Raw genomic sequence first — 21,788 nt, 5'->3', positions numbered from 1 at the left:
CTCACAATGATGTTCTGTCTTTTTAAATAATTAGAACTATTACTGTTGCAATGACTCACAGGAGTAGTTAAGGATAAAGGTGAAACACACACACACGCACGCACGCACGCACGCACGCACGCACGCACGCACGCACGCACGCACGCACGCACGCACGCACGCACGCACACACACACACACACACACACACACACACACACAAACAGGTTTGATGCTTTTCATTGGTCGTTGCTGAGAGAGGGGGCGGTGCTCATCATTCATTTGTCCCACCCTGGTGTTTTTGGCAAAAGCAGCATTTTAACTGTGATCAGACGTTTGTGTGATAGTTGGGAAACAGGTTTGACAGTCCTGATAAGTCTGTTCCACTGTGCTTCACTGATGACAGCCTGTTCAATGTACAATTGTAATGATCCAATACATTAAAATTGTACATTGATCACTAAATATATATTATCTGTGATAAGCACATCAACAAGTAAGAAAAACTAATTAGCTTATTTCAGTGTGTTCAACTAAAATGATACTGGTGACGCCTCATGTAGCTCTCCCCTCACTACACATGCTGTTGAAGCTCATAGTCAGGTCTGTTCTGAGTAAACAGCTTCAGTGGTTGGTCAAAGGGAGGAGAAATGTTGCAGCACAGCTTTGTCTAAAGTGAAGCTGCTGCCTGTGGCTTTACTTGATCTCATGACAGATGCAGAATGTCTTTTCAAAGTGCTGTGAAACCAGATTGATTGAAGGCTTTATTCATTTAAGTTGCTGTAACCCAACAGACAGTAGATTCTATTTAACAAAGATTAAGTGTTTGTACAACATATTGTGTGATATGTGGTTTTGTCATGGTTGTGTCTGCAGGCTGCACGGTGGAGTGAGGGTCGGTGCAAGAACTTTCTGAACCTGGCAGCAGATTGGGGCTTTCTGTGTGAAGATTGCATGTTCCCCCTGTGTCTGTGTGGGTTTTGTCTGGGTAATATGTCTTTTTCACACAGTCCGAAGACGTGCAGGTGAGGGTAAACTAACTTCGTTGATTGCTTTCTTTATGAATTTAACTATGAGGACAAAAGATCAGGCCCAGCTGTTAGTGGTGAGCTCTACAGCACCAGAGAGTGAAAAGAGAGAAGATGTGCCACAGTAGTGTGTGTAGTAAAGGCAGATTACCACAGCTAAAACCATCACTGTCTGAGGACAGAGCAGAGCCTGTGCAGCACCCTTCAAGTCTGTACTGAGGGTTTGTAAGATCTTTAAACAAACATGCACACACAGACCTATATATAACAGATCTCGGCCTAATCAGTCCAAGAGCCAAATAGGATGAAGCCTATCTTGCTCTTGGATTCACTGTGGGCAGAGGAGAGACCAATGTGTGTTTGGTGTCTTACACCCCAGTAGCAGACAGTATACGACCCAACCCATTGACCTCTTATGCAGCATAAATTGAGGACCGTGACATTGCCCGGCATGGCGAACCCGGGGCCCCACCCTGGAGCCAGGTCTGGGGTTGGGGCCCGTTGGAAAGCGCCTGGTGACTGGGTCTCTCCCCATGGGGCCCAGCCGGGCAAAGCCCTAAAGAGCGATGTGGGGCCACTCTTCTGTGGAGGCAGCAGGCAGCAGTAATGCACTCGGTGTACCGGTCCGTTTTGGTGAAGAAGGCGCTAAGCCGGAAGGTGAAGCTCTCAATTTACCGGTCAATCTACGTTCCTACTCTCACCTATGGTCATGAGCTCTGGGTCATGACCGAAAGGACAAGATCGCGGATACAAGCGGCTGAAATGAGCTTCCTCCGCAGGGTGGCCGGGTGCTCCCTTAGATATAGGGTGAGGAGCTCGGTCACCTGGGAGGAGCTCGGAGTATAGCCGCAGAGCCGTAGAGTAGAGCCGTAAACAGGTTTCAGTTCAGTAGAAGTACAGCATAAGAAATGTCCAAGCAGAGATGTTGGTACTGCAGCTGAATTACTGAAACTTAGACTTAGACAACTAGATTTTAATTAAGGTTTAATATAAAGGTGGGGCCACGTAGACTTTTAGAAATAATTTTTACTGTATTGGCTTCTTTCAGTTGTTTTTAATGAAGCAGAATCACATTTACATAGACATCAACTTAATTTAGCTTAATAGTTTTAAATTAAAGTATTAATTATGAGACAATCTTAAAACTGCATTAAACTATAAAAAAACAAAACAGAAAGGTCCTTCTAGTCGATCATTAAAAAATAAATCCTCTTTGAAGACTATAATACAAAGATGCAAAGAATATAACAAGAATTACCATAAAACAACAGATAGTACATGCACAGTACTGTAGGTTATGAACTAACAGTAAAAAGCAGCCACAGTGATTGCTTTAGATACAGATAAAAAACAAATCCCATCAAAATAACTCCTAAAATATTTTTAAGCATATCTAAATAGAATTGCATGTTACCTTTGTCAGCTGTAATCGCTGATGATGTCAAGCGATACTTTTCCCACAGTCCCAGACAAAGATTATGTTAGCTCTAATTAGCATATCGGTTTTTTGGATTAATTGATTACACCACTATAGACTGTCTCTTCCTGTGCTGTTTTTGCTGCTCTTCTCTCTGCTACGCCAGTTTTCTTCTTGGAGAAGGTTGGTGCAGTATAAACCAGTGAGTCCTGATCTGTCTGAGGAACCATTATAGAAAACTGTTATTAGTTCTTCAATATGAAAAGAGAAAATATTCTGGTAATTTGTTCATATATAGTTTTCTCAATATTACCTGATGTCTTTGCTGATATCCACTAGATGCTGTGGCCTCTGTTTGTATCATAAAGTAAAAACATGTTAGTTAAAAGACATAAGTAGTTAATTTACATAAAACAGTAATGTACACCCTGTGAAGTTACTTTGGTCAGAAACACTGTGAATAATTGATGTATGAGAAAGTTCTATTACCACCACAGCGATTACAAGTTTTCTTCTTGATGGTGTGAATCAGAAAGACAATAACAGCCAGACTTATTGCCAAAGTAGCACATAACAGGAACAGAACTGTGTTGGCCTTCTGCAAATCCCAGACATTTTCTGAAACAATATAAAAAACTGATTATTGTGATAAATATTACAAACCACCAGGAATAAAAGATTTGAATTCTACCAGATTCTTCATTAAACACACAAATGCTATTTTTACAGTTATATGTTATATGTTCTGTGGTTACCTTCAATGTCCAGTTTTGTTCCATTCCCAAAATATATCTGTCCACATGTGGCCACAGCACAGTAATAAGTCCCAGCATCAGAGGAGCTGATGTTCTTAGAGAAGTGATAAACACAGCTCTTCACAGTGTCAGATCTCTTCTCACATTCATTATTTCCATCAGTGTAGATGATGTTTGGATGAGATTCATCTGATCCAGCTCTGAACCAGTACACACTGTGATCTCTTGGACACGTGTCGCTCTCAGAGTCAGAGAGGACTGAACACTGCAGAGTCACTGAGTCTCCTGGACGGACTGGATCAGACGAAGCAACATGAAGAGCAGAAGTAATTTCTGGTTCTGGTCCTGGGAAAACACAAAAGTAAAAGAAAATATTTCACTCGTTTTATTTAGAAATGAAAATAGTTAAAAAGATTTTAATTTCATAACGACCTTCCTATAAATTCATATATACCTGTAGAAAAGATGAATTATATGAACTGCTGTTATTGATATTTGATCCAAACATGCTGATTACATGTTTAAGAAATGTAAAATGTCATTTATTTACCTCTGATTCTCAGAAATATTCCTGTTAAAAATAACATGTCGAATTGTTTGACTTTTATACAGTAGTAAAGTCCAGAATCACTTGGCTTTGGTTCACTAATATGCAGCAGAAAGGTTCCAGGCTCTTGTTTTGCTGTAATGCGAGGAGTCGTGTTAACACTATCAAAATCAAAGGTAAATGTTCCTCCCAAGAATTCAGGGAAGTTTCCAGAAACAAGCCTGATCCAGTGCAAAGTTTCTGAATGTATTGATTTGTGGCGGGCACATGTCAGTGTCACATTTTGTCCAACGGCAACAGTCTGTGTCACAAAAGTCTTTTCTGTGCATCCTGAAACAAAAAGACAAACAGAGACTGATTAACATCAGAGACAGAATCATGTACATCCTCTGCTGAACTACTTTAAGAGTATTACAACACAGTACAAACAGTACAGGTACTACGCATACCTCTGTGCATATACTTACGTCCCTCTCTGAACATCAGCAGTATATAAAATACGAGCAGCATTTCTGGACAGATGACTTGGTGACTGCAGTTCATTTAGATCATATCATGATGTGGTTTTCCTTAATGTAATGTTCTAAAGTGGGAGGGAACAATTTCAGCACAATGTGATTGGCCTCTCATCATGTTGACGTTTCCATGTAGCACCACACAGCGGAAATAATATCAACCATTTTTCCACCCTAAACAGATGAAACGGCACCAACAGCAAGTTTTTCTTTCACGTTTCAGGTTAGTTTCTATAACTGATGCAGAGAAACACCAGATTTCTTGACTTGAACTCTAATGATCCACAACAGTCACAACATTTGGTTTATATTTCTATGACATTTGGAAGCACTGAGCAGAGACTGTCTAATGGATATTACTCTGATGTCATTTTATTTTGTGGCCATCACGTATTTGAGAATTTCCTGCCAATCAAGGCAGAGAAGGTCGAGACTGTGCAACACCACTATGCCCATTTGTGTGTTGTACATGTCACTGTTAACCCTGTAGTTTGGTGCATTAACTGAATCAAAAGAAGCTCAAATAAAGTTCACCAGACAAAACCTCACATTCACTGCTGATTATTGTAAAAGCTCATACACTGAGCTTTCAAACTGAGACGTAAATACAAAGGGACTTTTCTTCAGTCTCACTGTGATTTAATGTCAGACCACTGGACTCACTCTGCTGCTTTGTCTTTTTTAAAACAACAACTAAACTACAGCTTTGGTATATTAGTTTTTAATTATGGTTATTAGTATCACAGTGAATAACAGGAGTCGTTCACATTGTGAACATTCACACCTGAATGCCTAATCTTATCCCTTATACTAAACCTAATTCTAACCTTAATCCTAAAGCAAAGTCCTAACCCTCAAACAGGACATTAAAAAAGTGACAACAGGACAATATGTCCTCACTCTGATATTGTTATGCTAAAAATGGTCCTCACAAAGATAGAAGTACAAATGACACACACACATGCCCAGTCATGTTATATCACAACCATTTTTTTGTGGTTTGATGCTTTTCACTGGTCGTTGCTGAGAGAGGAAGGTTCTCATCATTCATTGGTCTCAGTGGTTGGTCAAAGGGAGGAGAAATGTCCCAGCACAGTTTTGTCTCTAGTGTAGCTGCTGTTTGGGACTTTGCTTGATGTCATGTCAAACAGCATCAGAGCTGTGAAGCTAGAAACACAGATGGGTCCATTCATTTTAGTTAACACATAACTTTTTATGTTTAATAATGAAGGGAAACCAAAGCAAAGACATTTTTCACTGTGATTTTCAATCAGTCAGGGGAGCCAGAGACAGAGACAGGGGGGAGACCTGTGACAAATGTCAGCAGCTGGACTCAAACTCTGTCTCTCCACTGGAAACACAGGGAGTCTGGTGTAGTTTGGACAAACACACACATTTCTGAGCCTTGGACAGTCGTGTGTTGCAGCTATGCCAGCAGCTCTACTATGAGACGCTCTGGTACAACTTTGTTTTTGGTTCTCATCATGTTTGCTGATGCTAACAGCAGCTATGAGTGAGAGACACAAACTGGGCTCCAGCAAATCAGTCAACAGGGAAAGTGTTTAACTGTGAGATCAGTGTGTTAAATAAACAACAGAGTCTTGTCTATTCTGCTATGATGAGGGAGGAACCAGAGAATTCAACTGAACCAAATTTACAAGTGTAGGGGGAAGGTCATTTTCTACGTTTCAGCCAATCAGGATGGTTTCTTCTTTGTAAACCTTGTGACTAAATCTTCCATTTGAGCAGCAAGACATCAGTAGCATAAGACAAGCTGTTGGACCACAATGGTCGACCGACTGGCTGCTTTGATTCTTCTTGGTACAGCGTGTAAGTGATATTTTTATCTAGTGTGAACAAAATACTACTGTAAACTACTGTCAGTACTATACTGTGTGTTAAAATATAGTAATACCTACATATCAGACAAGCCTTTAATGTAATACTTTACATTTTTGACTGATTTGTTTTCTCTTCAGATCTGATTCAAACTGCAGAGGTTGCTCACCTGCTCCCTTTTACTGTGGTTGAAGCTGGTGATGATTTTACCTTCATGTGTCAAGTCTCTGTGAAGGATGTCAAGTCTTTACTCTGGTATAAACAGTCTCTGGGACACATGATCCAAACAGTTGCTACTGTAACTGTAGGTAAAGTAAAACTCAGTGAAGAGTTTACAGACTCACGTTTCACAATAACAAAACAGCAGGATCAGTATTTTCTTAACATCAGAAATGTGAGCAAAGAGGATGAAGCAACTTACCTCTGTCAAAGTAGCGAAACGTTTACATTTGCTTTCACCAATGGCACATTCTTGGCTGTGAAGGGTAAAATGTCTTGTGCTTATGAAAATGAACAATTTCTACAATAAATCATACAAATTTATTAAAGTGTGAAATGTTTTGATGCCTCTTTGTAAACTAAATCTCACAGATCCTAATGAACAGAAAACTGTCTACGTGAAACAAACTCCAGAGACTGAGTCGGTCCAGCTGGGCGACTCAGTGACTCTCCAGTGTTCACTTCTCTCCAAGGACAAAGAAAACAGCGTCCAGTGTCCAGGTGAACACAGTGTGCACTGGTTCAGACCTAGATCAGGACGATTTGGTCCAGGCGTCATTTACACTCACAGAAACAGGAGCAATGAACCAGAGGAGAGGAGCTGTGTCTACAGTTGGTCCAAAACTATACAGGACTCCTCTGATGCTGGGACTTACTACTGTGCTGTGGTCACATGTGGACAGATCCTGTTTGGTGAAGGAACCAAAGTGGACACAAGTAGGTATTCACAGTATTAAGTGAAAGAAATCTGACATACATTTATTTAACACAGTAAAAATATTAAAATGTGAATAAACACAAATTTTATGCCTTTAAGAGGCTGATTTATTGTTGCTAAAACATGAAGCCATGTGACTATTTCCTCAATAAAGACCATAATAAAGAAATTGTTATTGTTTTTTAGGATGTTTGTCTGAGTCAGGTTCAGAGGTAGACCCAGTTGTCCTGGTGCTTGGAGTGCTGCTGGTCTGCTGTGTGACTGTGATTGCCTTCATTAGTTTGACTCCAAGCAACGTCTATGAACACTGCAATGGTGTGTTGTCTATATTTTACTTCTTCTCTCAGTTAAACTTTTTTAAGTCCCAACTTAAAACGTCTAAATATATGAAGTTACTCTGGTTTTAAACACTGAAAATGTGTTTTCAAACAAAAACTATGCAAATAATCTTGTTCCATGTGAACACACATTCTGACGGCTTTGGTTGTTTTTCAACAGGAGCTCTGAGTCCTTCCCATCAAGTCGGACACAACAAATCAACTGTGGATCTATCAAGTGATTTAGTGAATATGGTAAATATGCAGTGTAGTGTTGTCATATCTGCAGTGGCTTAGTTTAGCAGTTCAGCTGTGTTTAAACGTTCTTAGATAATCTGGACACAATCCACAGATTATTATACTGGTACAAAGAGAAACTAATAATTTGTTAATAACTGAAACAAATTGTTAAAGCCAGTATTATAAATGGGAATAAAGTCAAACATTCTAAATGTTATAAGGGGAAACATCTGGAACATTATGACTTATTACAGATGTTTATAGTTACATACAATAAAGTACAGTAAACTGTTTGTCAATGTAAACCAAGACATGTTAGAAGTCAACTCTCAAGGTTTTGTGTTGATGTTTCAGTGGGGAAGGGAAGATTAACAGATTTGTTTTGGTGCATGAACATGTGGACATGATGTGATTCAGTAAAGCAGCTGTGAATGGACACAATTTTGAAAATAAATCGACATGCATCCATTACTGCATGTTTGCATCGATAAAATCTAATATATTTGATTATTTGATGTATTTGTATTTATTTAGAAATGTGGCAAATCCCAAAATTTGATATTTTTATTCTTCATTGATTTGACCTACTTTATGTTAACATGTGCTGCAGGTGTATATTATTCTGTGTGTGCTGCATTTGAGCAGAAGAAAAATGTGGAGGCTGACCTGTTTAGAAATAGTTTTCTTCTGCTCACTGGTGATTTAACCTGCCTACTGCTTCAAAAGTGTTTAGATTGTTAAGAACATCTTTCATATTCTCAGTCCTGAGCAGCCTTAACTTTATGATCAGGTGCATTAGAAGTGTACTGTACTGTAAACTTTAGACAGAGAACATTTGTACAGAAACAGTGAAATATATATAAAAGGTTTTAATTGTATTTGATTAGTCATCACATCGTATTGCAGTGAACTGCACAGTGCTGAATCAGACCATGTTGAATTGCATTGTGTTGTGACTGGTAGTTGCTGCATATGAATATCTAATGTATTAAATTGCTGACAGTGTATTGACATAGGGACTTGTCATATTAGCATCACACCAGAGATGCCCAGCTCTATGTTACAGTGGTCATTTCTGAAACATTTGTCATTAACACACAATATTTGTGTATTTGTACCAGGGTGACGAGGCAAAGGCAGTGAACTATGCAACACTGGATTTTCTCACAAGGAGAGTGAAAAGAGGGAAGAAGAAGAGAGGGTACACAGAGTGTGTGTATTCTGTTGTCAGAGCAAATGACTGAAACCAGCAACACCCTTGTCCACAGGCAGAGCAGGGAGAAGTTTTTAATTACATGACATCTCATTGAATTTGTGCATTTTCTAAAGTTTCTATGTTTGCATCCAGCTGATTTGGTGGGAGAGCATCAGATTTTCAGTTGTTTAGTGAATTTGTCATATGGCATATGTGACAGTATTCTTGTAAACTGCAAATCTGTTGACCACTGTTTGATTTTGGTGTTTTGTTGACATTAAAATAAATAATCTGATTGTTTTCTCTGTGGAAAATCAGCATTTTCTGATACTTTTTGAAAAATAAAACATGAATTGATGAAGTGCAAACTGAACATGCTAAAAGAAAACTACACACAACTATCAAATCTTCTACTATTAAAGTCGCCCTTTAATAACCCACACTCATGTTGTACCTGCTGACATGTGACATCAAAATCAGGTTTGGTACAAACATATTTTAATCACTAACATGGCTCCATAGACTGAAAAATAACAGTTTACATCAATTTATATCAAATATATTGTCAGGTGGTCTGTGTCTCCAGACATACCTGCAGTACTAATTAGAAATGATTGAGAGAAAGAGAGAGAGAGAGAGAGAGAGAGAGAGAGAGTGACACCATATAAACCAGCACAGGATGAACTGAACTGAAAATTTCAACCATATATTCAATTCAAATAAATCATTATTTTTCTGGTGGACTAGTTTAAATCGGTGAACAAAACTCTGATCAAAGTTACTGTATATATACATTATTTTTAGTCCTGATGTACAAACGCTGTATAACAGATGATCAAATCCCAAAGCCTTCACTGCAGCATAGATCCTGTCTCTCTCTCTACTGTCTGTACTTTCTTTATTGCACCACTGCCAGTTCTCATCACAGTAAAAATGGCAGCGGAATAAGCCCAAGTGTCTTCATTGTTCTGAGGAAATGTATGAGATGACACGATGACAAATGATAATAACACCTCTGATGAGATTAATCCTAATTTTAAATCTTACCTGTTGACTTTTCTGACTGTTCTTGTGCAAGGCAGCAGCAACTGGAATACAAAACAGAAAATATATAGATAAAAATCAGTGAGGAGGCAGTAAAGTTACACTGTTACATAGAGAAGTATGGATATTACCTTTACAGTAATCACAACTGTTTTTCTTAATGGCACAGATTAAACAGGCTATAACAATAAGACTTGACACCCCAGACAGGAGAAAAATGATTGGACTGGCTGTCTGTGACCACATGTTGGTTTCTGAAAGATCAGGAAATAGAAAGTAAAAGCAGATTACATTTAATACCACATCCTGGTGAACAATTAAATAATCAAAATTTCTAATAAACTGAACAAATACAGTTACCTTCAATGTCCAGTTTTGTTCCATTTCCAAATAATATCTGTCCACATGTGGCCACAGCACAGTAATAAGTCCCAGCATCAGAGGAGCTGATGTTCTTTGAGAAGTGATAAACACAGCTCTTCACAGTGTCAGATCTCTTCTCACATTCATTATTTCCATCAGTGTAGATGATGTTTGGATGAGATTCATCTGATCCAGCTCTGAACCAATACACACTGTGATCTCTTGGACACGTGTCGCTCTCAGAGTCAGAGAGGACTGAACACTGCAGAGTCACTGAGTCTCCTGGATGGACTGGATCAGACGGAGCAACGTGAAGAGCAGAAGTAATTTCTGGTTCTGGCCCTGGGAAAATACAAAAGTAAAAGAAAATATTTCACTCGTTTTACTTAGAAATGAAAATAGTTAAAAAGATTTTAATTTCATAACGACCTTCCTATAAATTCATATATACCTGTAGAAAAGATGAATTATGTGAACTGCTGTTATTGATATTTGATCCAAACATGCTAATTACATATTTAAGAAATGTAAAATGCCATTTATTTACCTCTGATTCTCAGAAATATTCCTGTTAAAAATAACATGTCGAATTGTTTGACTTTTATACAGTAGTAAAGTCCAGAATCACTTGGCTTTGGTTCACTAATATGCAGCAGAAAGGTTCCAGGCTCTTGTTTTGCTGTAATGCGAGGAGTCGTGTTAACACTATCAAAATCAAAGGTAAATGTTCCTCCCAAGAATTCAGGGAAGTTTCCAGAAACAAGCCTGATCCAGTGCAAAGTTTCTGAATGTATTGATTTGTGGCGGGCACATGTCAGTGTCACATTTTGTCCAACGGCAACAGTCTGTGTCACAAAAGTCTTTTCTGTGCATCCTGAAACAAAAAGACAAACAGAGACTGATTAACATCAGAGACAGAACCATGTACATCCTCTGCTGAACTACTTTAAGAGTATTACAACACAGTACAAACAGTACAGGTACTACGTATACCTCTGTGCATATACTTACGTCCCTCTCTGAACATCAGCAGTATATAAAATACCAGCAGCATTTCTGGACAGATGACTTGGTGACTGCAGTTCATTTAGATCATATCATGATGTGGTTTCCTTAATGTAATGTTCTAAAGTGGGAGGGAACAATTTCAGCACAATGTGATTGGCCTCTCATCATGTTGACGTTTCCATGTAGCACCACACAGCGGAAATAATATCAACCATTTTTCCACCCTAAACAGATGAAACGGCACCAACAGCAAGTTTTTCTTTCACGTTTCAGGTTAGTTTCTATAACTGATGCAGAGAAACACCAGATTTCTTGACTTGAACTCTAATGATCCACAACAGTCACAACATTTGGTTTATATTTCTATGACATTTGGAAGCACTGAGCAGATACTGTCTAATGGATATTACTCTGATGTCATTTTATTTTGTGGCCATCACGTATTTGAGAATTTCCTGCCAATCAAGGCAGAGAAGGTCGAGACTGTGCAACACCACTATGCCCATTTGTGTGTTGTACATGTCCACTGTTAACCCTGTAGTTTGGTGCATTAACTGAATCAAAAGAAGCTCAAATAAAGTTCACCAGACAAAAACCACACATTCACTGCTGATTATTGTAAAAGCTCATACACTGAGCTTTCAAACTGAGACGTAAATATAAAGGGACTTTCTTCAGTCTCACTGTGATTTAATGTCAGACCACTGGACTCACTCTGCTTCTGTGTCTTGTTTAAAACAACAACTAAAAACTAAACTACAGCTTTGGTATATTAGTTTTTAATTATGGTTATTAGTATCACAGTGAATAACAGGAGTCGTTCACATTGTGAACATTCACACCTGAATGCCTAATCTTATCCCTTATACTAAACCTAATTCTAACCTTAATCCTAAAGCAAAGTCCTAACCCTCAAACAGGACATTAAAAAAGTGACAACAGGACAATATGTCCTCACTCTGATATTGTTATGCTAAAAATGGTCCTCACAAAGATAGAAGTACAAATGACACACACACATGCCCAGTCATGTTATATCACAACCATTTTTTTGTGGTTTGATGCTTTTCACTGGTCGTTGCTGAGAGAGGAAGGTTCTCATCATTCATTGGTCTCAGTGGTTGGTCAAAGGGAGGAGAAATGTCCCAGCACAGTTTTGTCTCTAGTGTAGCTGCTGTTTGGGACTTTGCTTGATGTCATGTCAAACAGCATCAGAGCTGTGAAGCTAGAAACACAGATGGGTCCATTCATTTTAGTTAACACATAACTTTTTATGTTTAATAATGAAGGGAAACCAAAGCAAAGACATTTTTCACTGTGATTTTCAGTCAGTCAGGGGAGTCAGAGACAGAGACAGGGGGGGAGACCTGTGACAAATGTCAGCAGCTGGACTCAAACTCTGTCTCTCCACTGGAAACACAGGGAGTCTGGTGTAGTTTGGACAAACACACACATTTCTGAGCCTTGGACAGTCGTGTGTTGCAGCTATGCCAGCAGCTCTACTCTGAGACGCTCTGGTACAACTTTGTGTTTGGTTCTCATCATGTTTGCTGATGCTAACAGCAGCTATGAGTGAGAGACACAAACTGGGCTCCAGCAAATCAGTCAACAGGGAAAGTGTTTAACTGTGAGATCAGTGTGTTAAATAAACAACAGAGTCTTGTCTATTCTGCTACAATGAGGGAGGAACCAGAGAATTCAACTGAACCAAATTTACAAGTGTAGGGGGAAGGTCATTTTCTACGTTTCAGCCAATCAGGATGGTTTCTTCTTTGTAACCTTGTGACTAAATCTTCCATTTGAGCAGCAAGACATCAGTAGCATAAGACAAGCTGTTGGACCACAATGGTCGACCGACTGGCTGCTTTGATTCTTCTTGGTACAGCGTGTAAGTGATATTTTTATCTAGTGTGAACAAAATACTACTGTAAACTACTGTCAGTACTATACTGTGTGTTAAAATATAGTAATACCTACATATCAGACAAGCCTTTAATGTAATACTTTACATTTTTGACTGATTTGTTTTCTCTTCAGATCTGATTCAAACTGCAGAGGTTGCTCACCTGCTCCCTTTTACTGTGGTTGAAGCTGGTGATAATTTTACCTTCATGTGTCAAGTCCCTGAGAACAACAAGTTGTTCATCTGGTATAAACAGTCTCTGGGACACATGATCCAAACAGTTGCTACTGTAACTGTAGGTAAAGAAAAACTCAGTGAAGAGTTTACAGACTCACGTTTCACAATAACAGAACAGCAGGATCAGTATTTCTTAACATCAGAAATGTGAGCAAAGAGGATGAAGCAACTTACCTCTGTCAAAGTGGAACAATGTTTACATTTGCTTTCATCAATGGCACATTCTTGGCTGTGAAGGGTAAAATGTCTTGTGCTTATGAAAATGAACAATTTCTACAATAAATCATACAAATTTATTAAAGTGTGAAATGTTTTGATGCCTCTTTGTAAACTAAATCTCACAGATCCTAATGAACAGAAAACTGTCTACGTGAAACAAACTCCAGAGACTGAGTCGGTCCAGCTGGGCGACTCAGTGACTCTCCAGTGTTCACTTCTCTCCAAGGACAAAGAAAACAGCGTCCAGTGTCCAGGTGAACACAGTGTGCACTGGTTCAGACCTAGATCAGGACGATTTGGTCCAGGCGTCATTTACACTCACAGAAACAGGAGCAATGAACCAGAGGAGAGGAGCTGTGTCTACAGTTGGTCCAAAACTATACAGGACTCCTCTGATGCTGGGACTTACTACTGTGCTGTGGTCACATGTGACAGATCCTGTTGGTGAAGGAACCAAAGTGGACACAAGTAGGTATTCACAGTATTAAGTGAAAGAATCTGACATACATTTATTAACACAGTAAAAATATAAAATGTGAATAAACACAAATTTTATGCCTTTAAGAGGCTGATTATTGTTGCTAAAACATGAAGCCATGTGACTATTTCCTCAATAAAGACCATAATAAAGAAATTGTTATTGTTTTTTAGGATGTTTGTCTGAGTCAGGTTCAGAGGTAGACCCAGTTGTCCTGGTGCTTGGAGTGCTGCTGGTCTGCTGTGTGACTGTGATTGCCTTCATTAGTTTGACTCCAAGCAACGTCTATGAACACTGCAATGGTGTGTTGTCTATATTTTACTTCTTCTCTCAGTTAAACTTTTTTAAGTCCCAACTTAAAACGTCTAAATATATGAAGTTACTCTGGTTTTAAACACTGAAAATGTGTTTTCAAACAAAAACTATGCAAATAATCTTGTTCCATGTGAACACACATTCTGACGGCTTTGGTTGTTTTTCAACAGGAGCTCTGAGTCCTTCCCATCAAGTCGGACACAACAAATCAACTGTGGATCTATCAAGTGATTTAGTGAATATGGTAAATATGCAGTGTAGTGTTGTCATATCTGCAGTGGCTTAGTTTAGCAGTTCAGCTGTGTTTAAACGTTCTTAGATAATCTGGACACAATCCACAGATTATTATACTGGTACAAAGAGAAACTAATAATTTGTTAATAACTGAAACAAATTGTTAAAGCCAGTATTATAAATGGGAATAAAGTCAAACATTCTAAATGTTATGGGGAAACATCTGGAACATTCTGACTTATTACAGATGTTTATAGTTACATACAATAAAGTACAGTAAACTGTTTGTCAATGTAAACCAAGACATGTTAGAAGTCAACTCTCAAGGTTTTGTGTTGATGTTTCAGTGGGGAAGGGAAGATTAACAGATTTGTTTTGGTGCATGAACATGTGGACATGATGTGATTCAGTAAAGCAGCTGTGAATGGACACAATTTTGAAAATAAATCGACATGCATCCATTACTGCATGTTTGCATCGATAAAATCTAATATATTTGATTATTTGATGTATTTGTATTTATTTAGAAATGTGGCAAATCCCAAAATTTGATATTTTTATTCTTCATTGATTTGACCTACTTTATGTTAACATGTGCTGCAGGTGTATATTATTCTGTGTGTGCTGCATTTGAGCAGAAGAAAAATGTGGAGGCTGACCTGTTTAGAAATAGTTTTCTTCTGCTCACTGGTGATTTAACCTGCCTACTGCTTCAAAAGTGTTTAGATTGTTAAGAACATCTTTCATATTCTCAGTCCTGAGCAGCCTTAACTTTATGATCAGGTGCATTAGAAGTGTACTGTACTGTAAACTTTAGACAGAGAACATTTGTACAGAAACAGTGAAATATATATAAAAGGTTTTAATTGTATTTGATTAGTCATCACATCGTATTGCAGTGAACTGCACAGTGCTGAATCAGACCATGTTGAATTGCATTGTGTTGTGACTGGTAGTTGCTGCATATGAATATCTAATGTATTAAATTGCTGACAGTGTATTGACATAGGGACTTGTCATATTAGCATCACACCAGAGATGCCCAGCTCTATGTTACAGTGGTCATTTCTGAAACATTTGTCATTAACACACAATATTTGTGTATTTGTACCAGGGTGACGAGGCAAAGGCAGTGAACTATGCAACACTGGATTTTCTCACAAGGAGAGTGAAAAGAGGGAAGAAGAAGAGAGGGTACACAGAGTGTGTGTATTCTGTTGTCAGAGCAAATGACTGAAACCAGCAACACCCTTGTCCACAGCAGAGCAGGGAGAAGTTTTTAATTACATGACATCTCATTGAATTTGTGCATTTTCTAAAGTTTCTATGTTTGCATCCAGCTGATTTGGTGGGAGAGCATCAGATTTTCAGTTGTTTAGTGAATTTGTCATATGGCATATGTGACAGTATTCTTGTAAACTGCAAATCTGTTGACCACTGTTTGATTTTGGTGTTTTGTTGACATTAAAATAAATAATCTGATTGTTTTCTCTGTGGAAAATCAGCATTTTCTGATACTTTTTGAAAAATAAAACATGAATTGATGAAGTGCAAACTGAACATGCTAAAAGAAAACTACACACAACTATCAAATCTTCTACTATTAAAGTCGCCCTTTAATAACCCACACTCATGTTGTACCTGCTGACATGTGACATCAAAATCAGGTTTGGTACAAACATATTTTAATCACTAACATGGCTCCATAGACTGAAAAATAACAGTTTACATCAATTTATATCAAATATATTGTCAGGTGGTCTGTGTCTCCAGACATACCTGCAGTACTAATTAGAAATGATTGAGAGAAAGAGAGAGAGAGAGAGAGAGAGAGAGAGTGACACCATATAAACCAGCACAGGATGAACTGAACTGAAAATTTCAACCATATATTCAATTCAAATAAATCATTATTTTTCTGGTGGACTAGTTTAAATCGGTGAACAAAACTCTGATCAAAGTTACTGTATATATACATTATTTTTAGTCCTGATGTACAAACGCTGTATAACAGATGATCAAATCCCAAAGCCTTCACTGCAGCAGAGATCCTGTCTCTCTCTCTGTCTGTACTTTCTTTATTGCACCACTGCCAGTTCTCATCACAGTAAAAATGGCAGCGGAATAAGCCCAAGTGTCTTCATTGTTCTGAGGAAATGTATGAGATGACACGATGACAAATGATAATAACACCTCTGATGAGATTAATCCTAATTTTAAATCTTACCTGTTGACTTTTCTGACTGTTCTTGTGCAAGGCAGCAGCAACTGGAATACAAAACAGAAAATATATAGATAAAAATCAGTGAGGAGGCAGTAAAGTTACACTGTTACATAGAGAAGTATGGATATTACCTTTACAGTAATCACAACTGTTTTTCTTAATGGCACAGATTAAACAGGCTATAACAATAAGACTTGACACCCCAGACAGGAGAAAAATGATTGGACTGGCTGTCTGTGACCACATGTTGGTTTCTGAAAGATCAGGAAATAGAAAGTAAAAGCAGATTATTTAATACCACATCCTGGTGAACAATTAAATAATCAAAATTTCTAATAAACTGAACAAATACAGTTACCTTCAATGTCCAGTTTTGTTCCATTCCAAATAATATCTGTCCACATGTGGCCACAGCACAGTAATAAGTCCCAGCATCAGAGGAGCTGATGTTCTTTGAGAAGTGATAAACACAGCTCTTCACAGTGTCAGATCTCTTCTCACATTCATTATTTCCATCAGTGTAGATGATGTTTGGATGAGATTCATCTGATCCAGCTCTGAACCATACACACTGTGATCTCTTGGACACGTGTCGCTCTCAGAGTCAGAGAGGACTGAACACTGCAGAGTCACTGAGTCTCCTGGATGGACTGGATCAGACGAGCAACGTGAAGAGCAGAAGTAATTTCTGGTTCTGGCCCTGGGAAAATACAAAAGTAAAAGAAAATATTTCACTCGTTTTATTTAGAAATGAAAATAGTTAAAAAGATTTTCATTTCATAACGACCTTCCTATAAATTCATATATACCTGTAGAAAAGATGAATTATATGAACTGCTGTTATTGATATTTGATCCAAACATGCTAATTACATATTTAAGAAATGTAAAATGCCATTTATTTACCTCTGATTCTCAGAAATATTCCTGTTAAAAATAACATGTCGAATTGTTTGACTTTTATACAGTAGTAAAGTCCAGAATCACTTGGCTTTGGTTCACTAATATGCAGCAGAAAGGTTCCAGGCTCTTGTTTTGCTGTAATGCGAGGAGTCGTGTTAACACTATCAAAATCAAAGGTAAATGTTCCTCCCAAGAATTCAGGGAAGTTTCCAGAAACAAGCCTGATCCAGTGCAAAGTTTCTGAATGTATTGATTTGTGGCGGGCACATGTCAGTGTCACATTTTGTCCAACGGCAACAGTCTGTGTCACAAAAGTCTTTTCTGTGCATCCTGAAACAAAAAGACAAACAGAGACTGATTAACATCAGAGACAGACCATGTACATCCTCTGCTGAACTACTTTAAGAGTATTACAACACAGTACAAACAGTACAGGTACTACGCATACTCTGTGCATATACTTACGTCCCTCTCTGAACATCAGCAGTATATAAAATACCAGCAGCATTTCTGGACAGATGACTTGGTGACTGCAGTTCATTTAGATCATATCATGATGTGGTTTTCCTTAATGTAATGTTCTAAAGTGGGAGGGAACAATTTCAGCACAATGTGATTGGCCTCTCATCATGTTGACGTTTCCATGTAGCACCACACAGCGGAAATAATATCAACCATTTTTCCACCCTAAACAGATGAAACGGCACCAACAGCAAGTTTTTCTTTCACTTTCAGTTTCAGGTTAGTTTCTATAACTGATGCAGAGAAACACCAGATTTCTTGACTTGAACTCTAATGATCCACAACAGTCACAACATTTGGTTTATATTTCTATGACATTTGGAAGCACTGAGCAGAGACTGTCTAATGGATATTACTCTGATGTCATTTTATTTTGTGGCCATCACGTATTTGAGAATTTCCTGCCAATCAAGGCAGAGAAGGTCGAGACTGTGCAACACCACTATGCCCATTTGTGTGTTGTACATGTCACTGTTAACCCTGTAGTTTGGTGCATTAACTGAATCAAAAGAAGCTCAAATAAAGTTCACCAGACAAAACCTCACATTCACTGCTGATTATTGTAAAAGCTCATACACTGAGCTTTCAAACTGAGACGTAAATACAAAGGGACTTTTCTTCAGTCTCACTGTGATTTAATGTCAGACCACTGGACTCACTCTGCTGCTTTGTCTTTTTAAAACAACAACTAAAACTACAGCTTTGGTATATTAGTTTTTAATTATGGTTATTAGTATCACAGTGAATAACAGGAGTCGTTCACATTGTGAACATTCACACCTGAATGCCTAATCTTATCCCTTATACTAAACCTAATTCTAACCTTAATCCTAAAGCAAAGTCCTAACCCTCAAACAGGACATTAAAAAAGTGACAACAGGACAATATGTCCTCACTCTGATATTGTTATGCTAAAAATGGTCCTCACAAAGATAGAAGTACAAATGACACACACACATGCCCAGTCATGTTATATCACAACCATTTTTTTGTGGTTTGATGCTTTTCACTGGTCGTTGCTGAGAGAGGAAGGTTCTCATCATTCATTGGTCTCAGTGGTTGGTCAAAGGGAGGAGAAATGTCCCAGCACAGTTTTGTCTCTAGTGTAGCTGCTGTTTGGGACTTTGCTTGATGTCATGTCAAACAGCATCAGAGCTGTGAAGCTAGAAACACAGATGGGTCCATTCATTTTAGTTAACACATAACTTTTTATGTTTAATAATGAAGGGAAACCAAAGCAAAGACATTTTTCACTGTGATTTTCAATCAGTCAGGGGAGCCAGAGACAGAGACAGGGGGGAGACCTGTGACAAATGTCAGCAGCTGACTCAAACTCTGTCTCTCCACTGGAAACACAGGGAGTCTGGTGTAGTTTGGACAAACACACACATTTCTGAGCCTTGGACAGTCGTGTGTTGCAGCTATGCCAGCAGCTCTACTATGAGACGCTCTGGTACAACTTTGTTTTTGGTTCTCATCATGTTTGCTGATGCTAACAGCAGCTATGAGTGAGAGACACAAACTGGGCTCCAGCAATCAGTCAACAGGGAAAGTGTTTTAACTGTGAGATCAGTGTGTTAAATAAACAACAGAGTCTTGTCTATTCTGCTATGATGAGGGAGGAACCAGAGAATTCAACTGAACCAAATTTACAAGTGTAGGGGGAAGGTCATTTTCTACGTTTCAGCCAATCAGGATGGTTTCTTCTTTGTAAACCTTGTGACTAAATCTTCCATTTGAGCAGCAAGACATCAGTAGCATAAGACAAGCTGTTGGACCACAATGGTCGACCGACTGGCTGCTTTGATTCTTCTTGGTACAGCGTGTAAGTGATATTTTTATCTAGTGTGAACAAAATACTACTGTAAACTACTGTCAGTACTATACTGTGTGTTAAAATATAGTAATACCTACATATCAGACAAGCCTTTAATGTAATACTTTACATTTTTGACTGATTTGTTTTCTCTTCAGATCTGATTCAAACTGCAGAGGTTGCTCACCTGCTCCCTTTTACTGTGGTTGAAGCTGGTGATGATTTTACCTTCATGTGTCAAGTCTCTGTGAAGGATGTCAAGTCTTTACTCTGGTATAAACAGTCTCTGGGACACATGATCCAAACAGTTGCTACTGTAACTGTAGGTAAAGTAAAAACTCAGTGAAGAGTTTACAGACTCACGTTTCACAATAACAAAACAGCAGGATCAGTATTTTCTTAACATCAGAAATGTGAGCAAAGAGGATGAAGCAACTTACCTCTGTCAAAGTAGCGAAACGTTTACATTTGCTTTCACCATGGCACATTCTTGGCTGTGAAGGGTAAATGTCTTGTGCTTATGAAAATAACAATTTCTACAATAAATCATACAAATTTATTAAAGTGTGAAATGTTTTGATGCCTCTTTGTAAACTAAATCTCACAGATCCTAATGAACAGAAAACTGTCTACGTGAAACAAACTCCAGAGACTGAGTCGGTCCAGCTGGGCGACTCAGTGACTCTCCAGTGTTCACTTCTCTCCAAGGACAAAGAAAACAGCGTCCAGTGTCCAGGGTGAACACAGTGTGCACTGGTTCCGACCTAGATCAGGACGATTTGGTCCAGGCGTCATTACACTCACAGAAACAGGAGCAATGAACCAGAGGAGAGGAGCTGTGTCTACAGTTGGTCCAAAACTATACAGGACTCCTCTGATGCTGGGACTTACTACTGTGCGTGGTCACATGTGGAACAGATCCTGTTTGGTGAAGGAACCAAAGTGGACACAAGTAGGTATTCACAGTATTAAGTGAAAGAAATCTGACATACATTTATTTAACACAGTAAAAATATTAAAATGTGAATAAACACAAATTTTATGCCTTTAAGAGGCTGATTTATTGTTGCTAAAACATGAAGCCATGTGACTATTTCCTCAATAAAGACCATAATAAAGAAATTGTTATTGTTTTTTAGGATGTTTGTCTGAGTCAGGTTCAGAGGTAGACCCAGTTGTCCTGGTGCTTGGAGTGCTGCTGGTCTGCTGTGTGACTGTGATTGCCTTCATTAGTTTTGACTCCAAGCAACGTCTATGAACACTGCAATGGTGTGTTGTCTATATTTTACTTCTTCTCTCAGTTAAACTTTTTTAAGTCCCAACTTAAAACGTCTAAATATATGAAGTTACTCTGGTTTTAAACACTGAAAATGTGTTTTCAAACAAAAACTATGCAAATAATCTTGTTCCATGTGAACACACATTCTGACGGCTTTGGTTGTTTTTCAACAGGAGCTCTGAGTCCTTCCCATCAAGTCGGACACAACAAATCAACTGTGGATCTATCAAGTGATTTAGTGAATATGGTAAATATGCAGTGTAGTGTTGTCATATCTGCAGTGGCTTAGTTTAGCAGTTCAGCTGTGTTTAAACGTTCTTAGATAATCTGGACACAATCCACAGATTATTATACTGGTACAAGAGAAACTAATAATTTGTTAATAACTGAAACAAATTGTTAAAGCCAGTATTATAAATGGGAATAAAGTCAAACATTCTAAATGTTATAAGGGGAAACATCTGGAACATTATGA

The 21,788-nt window shown here is 38.3% G+C and overlaps 3 protein-coding genes and 3 pseudogenes across 3 annotated transcripts; 3 read left to right on the top strand and 3 right to left on the bottom strand.

Moving 5' to 3' along the window:
- Positions 1–2,335: 2,335 nt before the first annotated feature.
- LOC113144086 (uncharacterized) lies at positions 2,336–4,248 on the bottom strand. The gene is made up of 6 exons (XM_026329792.1): positions 4,194–4,248; positions 3,730–4,056; positions 3,180–3,524; positions 2,914–3,042; positions 2,738–2,775; positions 2,336–2,642 (listed from the first exon to the last, which is right to left on the bottom strand). The coding sequence occupies exons 1-6, from the start codon at positions 4,234–4,236 to the stop codon at positions 2,520–2,522; spliced, it is 1,005 nt and encodes a 334-aa protein (XP_026185577.1). The 5' UTR covers positions 4,237–4,248; the 3' UTR covers positions 2,336–2,519.
- A 1,074-nt stretch (positions 4,249–5,322) lies between these two features.
- LOC113144075 (uncharacterized) lies at positions 5,323–8,826 on the top strand. Its single transcript, XM_026329781.2, has 6 exons — positions 5,323–6,071; positions 6,221–6,565; positions 6,672–7,016; positions 7,204–7,332; positions 7,516–7,589; positions 8,696–8,826. Exons 1-6 carry the CDS (start codon positions 6,029–6,031, stop codon positions 8,816–8,818), a joined length of 1,059 nt encoding a protein of 352 aa, XP_026185566.1. The 5' UTR covers positions 5,323–6,028; the 3' UTR covers positions 8,819–8,826.
- Positions 8,827–9,274: 448 nt separating this feature from the next.
- LOC113144733 (signal-regulatory protein beta-2-like) lies at positions 9,275–11,179 on the bottom strand. Its single transcript, XM_033325416.1, has 6 exons — positions 11,170–11,179; positions 10,724–11,050; positions 10,174–10,518; positions 9,945–10,067; positions 9,817–9,857; positions 9,275–9,292 (listed from the first exon to the last, which is right to left on the bottom strand). The coding sequence occupies exons 1-6, from the start codon at positions 11,177–11,179 to the stop codon at positions 9,275–9,277; spliced, it is 864 nt and encodes a 287-aa protein (XP_033181307.1).
- Positions 11,180–12,960: 1,781 nt separating this feature from the next.
- LOC113144074 (uncharacterized) lies at positions 12,961–15,815 on the top strand (annotated as a pseudogene).
- Positions 15,816–16,604: 789 nt separating this feature from the next.
- Positions 16,605–18,204, bottom strand: LOC113144732 (uncharacterized; annotated as a pseudogene).
- Positions 18,205–19,887: 1,683 nt separating this feature from the next.
- On the top strand, positions 19,888–21,292 carry LOC113144731 (uncharacterized; annotated as a pseudogene).
- Positions 21,293–21,788: the final 496 nt, after the last annotated feature.

The sequence above is a fragment of the Mastacembelus armatus genome, chromosome 10 (assembly GCF_900324485.2).
Source record: "Mastacembelus armatus chromosome 10, fMasArm1.2, whole genome shotgun sequence".
NCBI classification, from domain to species: Eukaryota; Metazoa; Chordata; class Actinopteri; order Synbranchiformes; family Mastacembelidae; genus Mastacembelus; species Mastacembelus armatus.
Note: the sequence above shows the minus strand (reverse complement) of the source record. Positions and strands in the feature narration are given on the sequence as shown.

What these genes read in the sequence shown, in the direction of transcription:
- LOC113144086 (XM_026329792.1), bottom strand. Translation starts at nt 4,236, where the DNA reads ATGCTGCTCGTATTTTATATACTGCTGATGTTCAGAGAGGGAC. An exon ending in GCTGATGTTCAGAGAGGGAC is followed by an intron (nt 4,057 to 4,193) that starts GTAAGTATATGC and finishes TTTTTGTTTCAG; the next exon opens with GATGCACAGAAAAGACTTTT. An exon ending in AACTTGTAATCGCTGTGGTG is followed by an intron (nt 2,776 to 2,913) that starts GTAATAGAACTT and finishes TGATACAAACAG; the next exon opens with AGGCCACAGCATCTAGTGGA.
- LOC113144075 (XM_026329781.2), top strand. Translation starts at nt 6,029, where the DNA reads ATGGTCGACCGACTGGCTGCTTTGATTCTTCTTGGTACAGCGT. An exon ending in GATTCTTCTTGGTACAGCGT is followed by an intron (nt 6,072 to 6,220) that starts GTAAGTGATATT and finishes TTTTCTCTTCAG; the next exon opens with ATCTGATTCAAACTGCAGAG. An exon ending in CACATTCTTGGCTGTGAAGG is followed by an intron (nt 6,566 to 6,671) that starts GTAAAATGTCTT and finishes TAAATCTCACAG; the next exon opens with ATCCTAATGAACAGAAAACT.
- LOC113144733 (XM_033325416.1), bottom strand. An exon ending in AACAAAACTGGACATTGAAG is followed by an intron (nt 10,068 to 10,173) that starts GTAACTGTATTT and finishes CTGATCTTTCAG; the next exon opens with AAACCAACATGTGGTCACAG. An exon ending in CAGTTGTGATTACTGTAAAG is followed by an intron (nt 9,858 to 9,944) that starts GTAATATCCATA and finishes TTTGTATTCCAG; the next exon opens with TTGCTGCTGCCTTGCACAAG.